Source organism: Sebastes fasciatus, chromosome 16, assembly GCF_043250625.1.
Source record: "Sebastes fasciatus isolate fSebFas1 chromosome 16, fSebFas1.pri, whole genome shotgun sequence".
In the NCBI taxonomy this organism is placed as follows: domain Eukaryota; kingdom Metazoa; phylum Chordata; class Actinopteri; order Perciformes; family Sebastidae; genus Sebastes; species Sebastes fasciatus.
Genome location: NC_133810.1, coordinates 24,163,115 through 24,175,456, shown reverse-complemented (window position 1 = coordinate 24,175,456; position 12,342 = coordinate 24,163,115). Strand labels below are relative to the sequence as shown.

Genomic DNA, 12,342 nt, shown 5'->3' with positions numbered 1-12,342 from the left:
TTCCCATAGCTCATGACCAACTGAATTGTTTTTTTTTGTCTGTGACTTCATATGAGTTTTTCCTCCTCCCCAGGACTACACCATCACTATGTATTTCCAGCAGAGCTGGCAAGATAAGCGTTTGGCCTATAATGAAATGAAGCTAAACCTGACTCTGGACAACCGTGTAGCAGACCAGCTTTGGCTCCCTGACACCTACTTCCTTAATGACAAGAAGTCCTTTCTTCACGGTGTGACGGTAAAAAACCGTATGATCCGACTGCACCCAGACGGCACTGTCTTATACGGGCTGAGGTAAGAACGCTGGAATCTGCAACTCTTATTGTAGTTTGTGGCTAATCAATACTGTAAATTTGTTGTCGTTTTCCATCCGGTTTTGTTTTGTTTTTTCCATTTCTACATGTATCTACTGGGTGAATCTGAACTACTGGTACTAGTTGCACTTTTCAGAGATGATTTACACAAAGAAAAAGAATGATACGGCTGTCGAGATTTTGTGCAGCCAAAAAAAAACTTGTTAATTCACACAAACTGACAGTTGCTCACCACAAAAGTCATTACTGTTGAGAAAACAGATTTAGCAACACATGATCAGTGTTAATTGTAAACTAGTGCTTGGCTTCTAGGAGTGCAATGGCTGCTTGTGCCAAAGTGTGAAATTGATTTGATGAATGGTTCTAGAGTAATGCTAAAGACAGTCATAAATACATACAGTACATACACAGACAGACAGAGATTCCTTCCTTTATAGCTAGATGATGCTACTACAGCGCCACCTATTGGCCAAATGGCACCAAATTTGTCATGGTCACTCAGACATCATATCTACACATGTTCACCAAATATGGTCCCAAACGCACAAAGTGTTCAGGGTTGAGGGCCAGCTAGCTATAACAAAACTGTATGGAACATCAAAAATTCAAAAAAGTAACTTTTTCCAGTTTGGTCCAGAGATGTTTTGTACCAAATTTGGTGATGATTGTAGGAGAAGTAGCGAAAAAACAGATTTGGACACAATTCAAAATGGTGGAAAATCTATCTAGATGCAGTTGGGCGTGGCTTATATCGATAGATTCGTCTCATCCCACAGAATTTTGCTTCTCAGAGTTAAGTTACAGGCCAAAACGTATCATTGATTGTTATACCGCAACTATCTGGTCAATTTGCACCACATTCGACACTGCACTCCCTTGGGTCCTGAGCAATACAACCGCCAAGTGTGAAGTCAATAGGATGAGAGGTTCTTGAGATATGTATGGGACATACAGAGAGACAGATTGGAAGACAAACAGACAGTGATTCCTTGCTTTACAGTTAGATGCATGACTGCAAGTTTGAACTAAAATAATGTGGGTAAAAGCAATACTATGTTACTTTTTAAAGACGAACTCACACATTCTTCCTCTTACAAATTAAATTATATACGCATTAAAAGCCACCACTGCTCACTTCAATACACTGAGGGGTTTGGCGGCTACAGCCTTACTGGTCTGATATGACAAGAATCTTATGGTGGCAAATGTTAGCTAAAGACAAAACAGGTCAGGTGAAGTGGACAATCTAAATTGCCACTGGATGTTATTATGAGTGTTTGTCTGCCTGTACCCAGCGATTGACTAGAAACCTAGTCCAGGGTGTTTCTCTGCCTTTTGCCCAGTGCATGCTGGGAGTTCCCTAAAAAAGCAAAGTGGTATATGGTATAGAGAAGGGATGGATGGATTTTTCGTGTCTTTTTAAATTGTACTTTTGGAAAGGTTTAATAATGCAAGAAGATGAAGCCTCAGAAGGAAATATGGATATACAGGAAAAATATTTAATTCATGCAGTGATAGGGCTTACCCCTCCGTGAACCTAAACAGCATTAGCACATACAGAAATGGATAGAAATCTAGAGCAGGAGCAAACGCTTCATTAAATATTAGACCAGAGAACTTAGTGTAATTGCCAACAGCAGACTGCTGAAGACCCAGACATACTCATGATAACTTTTAATTAGATAACTGCTGCCTTTATTATTCGTCTCTGTCATGCAGCAGTAATACAGCAAGTGAAAATGTTGATGACCTCACATGTGGCGACAGAAAAACAAAATCACTGTTGCTAGTGTTCAGGTCCTATGGCAGGATGAATGATGACAGATTTATTTCTGGCAAGAAAAACAGCCTTTAAAGCTTTATTTATAAAGTTAATAGTCCACAAAGTTCTAAGTGTGACTCGGGACAAACAACAACAATATTTTGGAGGGAGATGGGTACATTAAAACCAAGACTCGTTTTCCCAGAAAGGCTAAAAAAAGGTTCAAAATACTCACCACCTCAACGTCCCAGATCACTTTGACAAACTAGACAATTCAGTCAACAGTAAATGTGAACAGAGGGACCCATCTGAAATCCCCCGGGGACGGCTAAAAGTACGACAGCGTCCTGAGGTTTGTTCAAGCTCAGAACGGATCGCTGCTTTTCTTAACACAAGTCATTAAAATAAAGTAGTTTGATGGAGGCGAGGAAGATGGGAACGTGTTTTTGTTCCATGAATAAAAGAAAATGGCAGTGACAAGGCGTAGATCATACAAAGTAATGAATTATTAATGCAATAATCAGTATTCAGAAACTCTGAATTACTGAATTGGTGCTGACACAAAAGGAGATTTGATGGCAAAAGTTGTTTTTTTCTTTTTTCTTTTATGACTCTTCACAAAGTATCAACTTTGTAGAAATGCAATCTCACTGCTGCTGAAGACCACGCTGCAAATGTCTGCCTGCTAGATGAATCTTTAAGGTTTGTTCTTTACCCTCTGTGATAGTGGCACATGGGCATGGCAATGTAAGCCGACCCGTTCTCACTCCCAACTCGTCAAATACCGCCGTTTGGTAAGTGCCCAACGGCATCGGGAACCGATGTACGGATGCACCATTTAGCAACAGTTGTGACGAACCAATCTTTCAGCTAAGTCCAATGTAAACCCACCCGTGGCGTTATTCGACGGTCAGAGCAAGTGACGTAGTATTAATAGCATGAGAGTCCACAAAGGGCGGGCGGGAGTGGTGGTGGATGGGTCAAACAAACACAAGACTTTCAACCAAGAGCCCGGCGTTCTTGTCCTGTGTGACACTAAAAGTAACATTGACTTATTTAGTCATGTGATTCGTTAATATCATAAGTCACATGAGTCATGCGAGTCAGTAGTTACATGAGTCGTTAGTATCGTCAGTCCCGTGACTCACGTAAGTTGCTGGTCGCGTGAAGTTAACGTTAACATCAACCACAACCGTTTTCTAACCCTAACTAAGTGGTTGAGTTGCCAAAATCCAACTTCCTGTGAAAACAGAAGTTTATTTTAAAAGGACACTATGCATGTAACGAGCGTATACTGACACGCCGTCCCTGGTCCGTCCAACAGTAAGGCACACTGGGAACGTCAGTAGCATGTGGCGCGCCGTGCACGGCAAAAATAGACAGTGATCTTTTGACAGTATATTGACCAGTATATTGTATCATAACAACAACATTAATAAAGTTTTAATGTTTATATCTGTAGAATATGTTACAGAAAAAGTAAAGATTTATTTTTAACTTCAACTTTTTTCTGTGGACAGAATTCCTTCATTTGTTAAGGCTTTTATTCTGAAATGAAATGCAGTGTTGTAGAAAATGCAATGACTTGCAGGGGTCCATGAATGAATAAAGTACCGGGTTTTAAATGTGGATTATTACTGTTATTTACAAATGAGCAGACTCCTTTTAACCCTTTTCTGTCTAAAATAAATATAAATCACATTTATGATGAAGTGAAATGGCCATTATGAAAGACGCTGCCAGTGTGGACGCCACACGCGTGAGAGACGCAGTAGTTGCTGCTGACGTGCCCAGTCTAGCCCAGGCGTAACGCAAGAGGCTTATCCCGTGTGACGGTCTCAAATGCTGAGGGTCACTGACCAAGCGGCGGTAGGCTATTTGACGAGTTGGGAGTGAGTATATGTTGTTGGAGCAGTATGGTGCCACCCTGAGAGGGTTCTGGAGCAGGATGAGTATATCATTTGTTAGAGAAATACGTCAGCAGGTACCCATTGGGGCATGCTTCAATAAAGGCCAATCAAATCGCCTTCTGTCATCCCCCTTCTGCTGCTGTTTAACGGCTGTAACAGAAGGACCTCATACATCCTACAGGCAGATAACATTATAAGTAAGAGCAACCCATTTGTGTAAATGCTAATGCGGCATCAATCAATTAATTAAACGCATCTTTGATTGTCTTAAAATGTGTGCTAAATGAAAAACTTCACATACGTGTGCCTCCACTAAATAAAGCAGGTGGGAACGGGATCAATTTCACGCCGTTTGGTGCCAAAATGACACCAAACCTGATCTGAATAAACATTGCCAGCTGCTCCACTCAGCGTTACGTACCTCAGCACATCCAATTTTCTTTTGGAAGCCACAAAAGTACCAAGCAGGCACAAGCATAGTAGCCCAAAATGGACTCGAGCCAGAAGAAAATAGCATTACACCTGCATTTGCACCTCTGCTGGCTTTGTGCCCGCATGAAACAAGACTGTTGCTAGGGGCACTAGCATCCTCCAACATCTCATCTTCAAGCATACTGCACAGGGGCTTACTGTTACCATCACCCACTGCAGTAATGGTATAAAAGGCAGATGGCGTCAGGCCTTTGGATGTGTCCTCCAGACCATTTTTTCAGCAGTGTACAGTAATTAGAAGCAGTGCATAATCTACATGCTATGGTGATTTCAGGAAGCCTCCTGTAAAGCATGCAATTAAATCGCTTTGTGAAAATGGTTAATTTTGCGCAAGGGTTGTGTGGACATTTATTTTTTTCTGAGCAACCATAGATTTGTGTTCTCAGTTCAATTCATTTGAACCTTGCGCCTTTTCAAGTTTGACCACTTGAGGTTTTCTTAAATGCGTTTTCTTGTAAAAAACGCCCCTTTGAATTCGTCCCCCCGTGCTACTCTCAAGCACAGTAGAATGCAAACTGTGGACAATCACATTACACACACTGCTGCACCTAGTGCTGCGCTCTCACCTATCCACTCACTGTGAAATGTGCTGATACTGGTGTTTGCCCTTTTTTTTTTTTTTTAAAAACAAACATTATTTACTTTGATTCCCAACTAGTACTTACAGAGATTTTAATCTGAGCTGTGCTGATTTGTCTTGATCAAACTCTTCTATTTTCGTATTCATTTTAAGTACAAGCTCAACTTCACAACTGTGTCCACATTGTTTTACCCGCTGATCTCGTGTTGAGCATAGAATGGTCTTTATTCTGTGGATAAACCGTGCAGATTACATCAGCTTTTTAGATTGCATCAGTTTTCGCCAGGTTTGTTTTATTTTTCTACAAACATAGACATATGTAGGCAATCAATTGTGAGTGAAGACTGATTTTAAGTGACAGAATTAACAGAAATCCACATTTAATTAACTAAAATCAGATCTGATTCTGACTGTTTCTGACATGGACTTAGTTTATAGTTGTCCTTATTGCTGAATCTTCCATATACATTGATCGTGGTTTGGGGTAGCGGGCGGCACAGTACTCAGCAGCACTGCCTAGTCAAAGTTCTAATGTTCAGATCATGGCCCCGGTCCTTCCAATGTGACTGGTACCTGTGGTTATGTGTGTTTCTGTGGCACAGATTCCTCCCACAGTCCAATGACCAGTGGTGGAAATAAACTAGGGTTTTGTCCGAAATCGCATAGCCTACTATGCACTATGCTCAATATGTGTACTATCGTTCAACATACTTTTGTGTGAATAAACAGTAGTAAGTATCATTTCAGACGCACTGAGCAATAATTTACGTCGTCACTTCCTGATAGCCTACTTGTCTCCTTGTTTGAGACGCGTAACCATAGTAACCTATGCCAACCTCAGGTGAGAAAAACGACGGTTTGTGAGAATCAAAGTCTGAATTAATTTAAAAACGACATTACGCCTCTTATACTTAAAGTTAAATTAAAGTTTATTGATGTTACGGAGCTGTCTGTCAACGTCCGTTATGAGCATTGGCGTCACTATTGCATTACGTTGTGGGATATTTATGCCGCTGTAGTGACCAGCATTGCATTCTGTAATATTTCACCAGAAATAGTGTGCAATTTGTGTACTATTGGTTTCATACTAAGGTTTCAGACATACTAAAAAGTCTCACATACTGTTATAGCGTATAGCATGTCAGTATGGAATTTCGGACAATGTCAGCCAATTAGACTGTTATCAGGTCATTAAGTGAGTGTTTTCAGTGGTTATAAGCCTCATAGATGTGGGTCAGAAGGGGCCTAATACACCCACTAGTAGGTTTTATCATCGATTCACATGGGCAATTTGTAGCCTAAACCTAAAGAAGCTGTTTTGTTGGTGTTCAAAATGTTTCATTCAGTTTTACGTGTTAGAACGTGTTGCTTTTAAGTTTCACTTTCACTTTTACAACATAGTAAGCCCCTACTGACCCACATCTATGAGGCTTCTAGCGACCGATAACGCATGCTGATAACATTCTAATCGGGTGACAATGTAATGATCACTGACAGGGGACATTTTGCTGCAGAACAAGTTCTTTTACGTCTGATACTTTAAGTACATTTTGCTGATAATACGTCTGTACTTGATTGCAGGACTTTTACCTGTAATGGAACATTTTTCATCGGTGTACTGGTACTTAAATAAACAATCTGAGTACCGCTGCCAATGACATATAAACAAAGTGGATTGGAGACTATGAATTGGTCCATATGTGCATATGCCTTTCCCCAGGAATGGCCAGGAATGATGATGGACTGCAGGTCCAAAATTCAAATAGAATCTGGAAAACTGCCCCCAACCACGTCCCTAGAATGATGTTGCTTTTGCAAACCTTGCTTAAAATGTCATTTTTGTTTACTTGAGATATACTGTCGCTAGATTTTATTTTTATGTGAAGAGGAAGGAGGGAGTGGGCCGGGTCTGAAGACTGCTGAGTGGTGCAGGAGAGCATTGAGTGTTGCAAACAAACAAAGTCATTGGAAACATCAATAAAAGAAGTTGGTGTCAGTAGAAAGTGTCCAGCCCTGTTTGTGTATGATAGAGCAGCTTTTTTTCTAACTCGACCAGTGAGTTGAGAGGCTGAATCATTGTTAGCGGGCTGACGATCCAGTTTGGTAGCGCACCGGGTCCTGAGAGCATTGAAGGCTTTGTTGAGCTAAGCGTTTGCCAGATGGTGGTTTCTCTCTTCCCATCTCGTGTTCCTCTGTTTATTAAACCATGGTGTAGTACTATGATCTTCTTTTGGTAAGCAAGCTGCCTCGCAGAGAGGGATACAGGAGTAGATTGTGTAGGTGTCAAAACTATTGCTCATATTATCTGAAAGCCTGTCTGTCTGTCTGTAGCGCAGAGCCTCTGGGATCCACCTCCGGATTGCTTTTAGTTGCCACGTAATGCTGGCACGATGCACGGTCTGAGAAGCCAAGAGTGGCCTGTAGACACGAGTGGAATGCACCTTTATTTGTGAATTAAAAGTTTTTTTACTTCCTACGCCTACTAGTAAGCTAGCTAAACTAATACACAGTCATATACTCCTCTGCACCCATCCCAGACATGGCATTTTCCTAATCTTGCAGACTGATTTTAACACCCTGCAACATGCCCTATCGGATCTGAAATTGCTTTTAAACTCAACAAAAACTACAACTATGATTTTCTCTCTTGGGCGAACAAAAGTTCCAACCTTTTCTATTAATGGTGTCTCTATTCAGCCTGTTGATAATTACAAGTACTTGGGAATTTGGATGAACACAAGTCTAAATTTGAAATACCATATTGACCATCTTGCAAAGAAAATTAAAATTCACACTGTTTTTTCTGTACATGCTAAAGTCCTGTTTTTCCCATGGCATCAAGTAAACGCTTAGATGCTGGCATTTCCTGACCTTTTTGAGGTATGTCACTAATTCTAGCTTCAGGACTCATCATTGTACCTTAGCATGGTAGGATGGTCATCCCTCACTTTCGTGGGTTACAGCATTGGAATATTTTAATCTATAAAATCATCTCTGGCAAATTTCCTTCTTACTTAAGCCGGAAGTTTGTATTTCTGCAAAATATTTATAGTCTTAGGTCACACAAATGGCTTCAGTTTAAAGGTCCCATATTATAAAAAAGTGAGATGTTCATGTTTTTTTTTTATTATAAAGCAGGCTTAAGTCCTATATAAATACTGTGAAAGTATCAAAACACTCAATCCACAGGGAAATACACACAGCTCGTATTCAGAAACTCTTCATTTGAAACTGGATTTCTGCCCATTCGTGATGTCACGAATATACAATATTTAGACCCCCGAAACAATTTTAAACGTAAACATTCTAAATGTGTCCCAGTTTATTCCTGGTTGTGTAGTGTATGTGAATGTCATCAGCCGACAGGAGGTACACATGGACCCAAGCTGTTGCCTAGCAACACAATTCTGTTGCAATTCTGTTGCAATTCCGTCAAAATGCGCTAAAACGGAGCGTTTCAGACAGAGGGTAAATACAGGCATATTCAGGCTGACAGTACGAGGAAAATAACGAGTTTTTTGAACATTACAGTATGTAAACATGTTCTAGTAGAAACACAAAATACAAGTATGAACCTGAAAATCAGCATAATACGGGACCTTTAAAGTGCCTCCTATCAGTACAGAAGCTGGCAAAACAAGCCTGTTCCACTATAGTCCTGGTCCTGGAATGAGCTGCAGGCCAAGCTTAAACTTGAGAGCTTTATCCCTTTAAATGATTTTAAACATAGAATAAAGGAAATGGTCACTGCTAGCTACAATTGCTTCAATTAACTAACAAACACATGACCAACATGCTGCCCTGTTAATGCACTGTATGATGTAATGTACTTTGTCGTATCTATTGTTGCAGCCGTGATTCATTGTTGTTGTCTTGTTATGTTACGGACGCTGCTATTTGACCCCGTCTTGGCTAGGTCTCACTTGTAAAAGAGGTTTTAATCTCAATGGGACTTCCTAGTTAAATAAAGTATATGATGATTGATGATGAGTTTAGTTTATTTTGCATTGTAAGGACATTAAAGCAGTCACATTTGCAAAAAAATGATTCTCAAACTCTTACAGTAGCGATCATGACAAAACATTACAACCCGACTAATATCGTATATCATGTTGAAACCAAAGCAAACAGACTGCTGAGTGTGGGATTGCAGTGCCTGCTCAGGTCTGCTGGCTGACCGCCTCTGGTGGGACTGTAAGTTGCTGACCTACATCTGCTGACATTTCCAAATCCCAGGCCCTCGCTGTGAGCCGTCCCAACTTGTGCCTACTCAATGAGGATTCTCTCCTGACTTGTTAACTGTCACATATAAAGTCAATTTTATTCGTCCCGTTTTTTTTTTCTTCTCTGCCAGGGGGTAAAGAATTAATTTCTGTCCATTACTCCGAGCTGCTGCCAGGGTTCCGCTGCTTCACTGTGCTACCAGGGGTATTGTCTTTTAAGAACAGTAACTGTGTCTCGACAGGATATGTCTTTCTGTTTATGATCACGGAGGACACAGGGCCGCTCTACAGCTTTGGGTTTCAGGCAGAACATTTTAGTTTCTCCATATTTTACGTTGTTCCATTTTTCACTGGATACAATAAGATGCAACTTTGGCACACTTCTTTTTTTGGTGATGTATTTGTGTAACCTCTAGTTCACTTTTTGGGGCCAAGGTTACTTGGTAGATTTGTAAAAGGCTGTGGTTATAATGTGTTGGAGGTTTCTATAGTTTACTGTCCTTAGACTTAAAGAGGACCTATTATGCTTTAGTGCTTTTTCCCTTTCCTTTAGTGTGCTTATGTAGTTTTTTGTGCATGTAAAAGGTCTGCCAAGTTACAAAGCCCAAAGTCCACGCCAAAGGGATTTACTCTCCCCCACAGAAACACTGCTTCTGAATTGTCTGAAATGCCTCGCTAGAAGTCCCGCCTTTTCTTCTGTATTGGGTGATGTTACATGGCTTTGTTGAATACTCAGTTCTGATTGGTCAGTCACTGCGTTCTACAGTCTATTATGTCTTTATAGCAGACCGTTACTATGTATATTCTGATGTCGGACTCTGGCGGACCATTTTTGTGTGAAATGATTGATTTCTTAAGTAAGTAGCCGTGTAATAAGCGGGATAATGTACAGCTAGCGGGTTATTGTTTTGAAGAACTGTGTCCATAGCAACGGTCTGTTAAACATAGCAACGGTCTGCTATAAAGACATAAGAGATTGTAGAATGCTGTGATTGACCGATCAGAACTGAGTATTCAACAAAGTCATGTAATAAATTTGCATAATACCTGCCTAGCGGCTAGTTTGGCACGCCCTCAAACAAAGCTAGTTAAAGCGGAGCTGGAGCAGAGTCTGAAGAGTTTGGTTCGGTTGACCAGTCACAACAGAGTAGGCCAGATGACCATTCAGAGCAGACTCGTATGAGAGAAATGAGCCGGTATGAGAAAAATAAAGCCTTTTTTAACATTAAAGCATGTAAAACATGTTCTAGTAGAAACACAAAATATAAGTATGAACCTGAAAATAAGCATAATTGGTCCTCTTTAAAGCCCCTGGCCTAAAAACCTTCTCAATCAGCTTCTTACTCTGAATGATAGGATCATACATTTGGATTCAATGCCAAACAATTTTGATTATTTCACATTAGAGATTTCTGTTTTCTTTTTTTTTCCCTCTATGTATAGTAGCTAGTAACATAGCCGTTTATTCACACCGACGTCCACCGCTCCGAAGAGAAACATTATGGAAAAGAGCTTTTTTTTCTTCAACTTTTTGTCTGGAAAAATCATGATTGCAAGTGACCTTTGGTATTAATGTAATTAGGCATGATGCTATCTCCTCCCAGTGTGTGTCAGTTGTAGCCCTGCTGTACACTCAGAGCAGAGGAGCACTGCGAGGCAGCAGGGAGGTACGGTACAGTAGAGCAGAGCAGAATGCAGCTTAATGCTTGTGCAGCAGAATGCAGCTCAGTGTCATTGTGAATAATAAATATATACCGGTCACACAATTTGTTTATGTATTATTTTCTTTACCCTTCTGGTGCCTCCTGCTATCATGGAGCCAGAGGCCCCACATGCTTGTGTTAATCTGGCCCAATCAGCTTTAGCAGAACATATTTTGTTTTCCAATTACCCGCCGACAGCACTCTGTTCACCCCACCATGACCAATTTACAAACTCTGTGTTCAAGCAATATATTTCCAATGCAAACAGCTTATTATCTACTGTAATACTAATTCTATGTACTGTAGATGGTGGTGCACATTTTCTTCTACAGCGTCAATGTAAAACCACACGCTCTCGCAGCAATAGGTGGCTTTGACTTAAACATGATAGATAATGTATCCAAAAATGCGAAACGTGTTTTAAAGGGTAAAACTTCACATTACTCTCATCATGCTCTGTGTCAGGAGCCACCGGGGGAACGAGCTGGTGGCTCCTGACACCGAGATGATGAGCTGAAAATTAATTTTTCTATTTCATTTACACAGGAGGGCAGTAAGCGAATGAAAGCTAGTATGATGAACACATAGCAGCTGGTATGAACAGCAGAAATGTAATTACTAAAATGTGCTGCACCGGTAAATATTTCAGTTAAATGCCAAAGACCCCTACATGTGTAATTTGTAGCCAAAGCTGTTTTTTTTTTTCTTCCTGGGCGACTGGATTTATTGATATTAATAAACTGCTATGCATACATATTTTCTAAAGCCACCTTGCAGAAATGCATATCTTGGAACTAGCAATAAATAACCTGCATTGACAAAATCGCAGATGCTGAGCAGTTAGCGATCCATATAAAAGGAAATACTTCTCCAGACTACTCACAGAAACATAGAGAATAAATCATATTTAAGAGTCTCTGGAAAAGGAAGAAAAATACTGTGGAAAATTCCCCGCAAAAAAACAAACTATCCCTTCTAATACAAGAGAGCAATGGTTTGCCACATGTACACAGGCAGAGTCTGCAGCTCCCACGACCCTGAACCACGAATGTGCTACACATTGAAACCCACTAAGATGCATGCGATATTGGAAAAATGTCTTCTCAGTAATATAAGTTTAAAAGCTTGGCGTGAATTATTGAACTGCTGCGGTGCTTTCATGTTTTCAACAAACAGCCACAAAATAATTACTCTGAAAGTGCAACTTGAGTAAGTGCCAGACACACTGGTGGTTCATCATATTGTGCAACATATTAAAGTTAATCTGTCACACACCATGACCTCCCTCTTTTCCTTCATTTGTGGGAAAACATTACACACATTTGTCTGTGTTCTTGTGTATCCACGTCTTTGTGATA

The 12,342-nt window shown here is 40.4% G+C and overlaps 1 protein-coding gene across 2 annotated transcripts in view; it reads left to right on the top strand.

Moving 5' to 3' along the window:
• Positions 1–12,342, top strand: part of gabrb4 (gamma-aminobutyric acid type A receptor subunit beta4) — a 66,408-nt gene that overhangs the window by 41,671 nt on the left and 12,395 nt on the right. For both annotated transcript variants that reach the window (XM_074610967.1, XM_074610966.1), the window contains exon 4: positions 74–294. In XM_074610967.1, the coding sequence (XP_074467068.1) occupies positions 74–294 (221 nt within the window). The remainder of the gene's footprint in view (positions 1–73; positions 295–12,342) is intronic.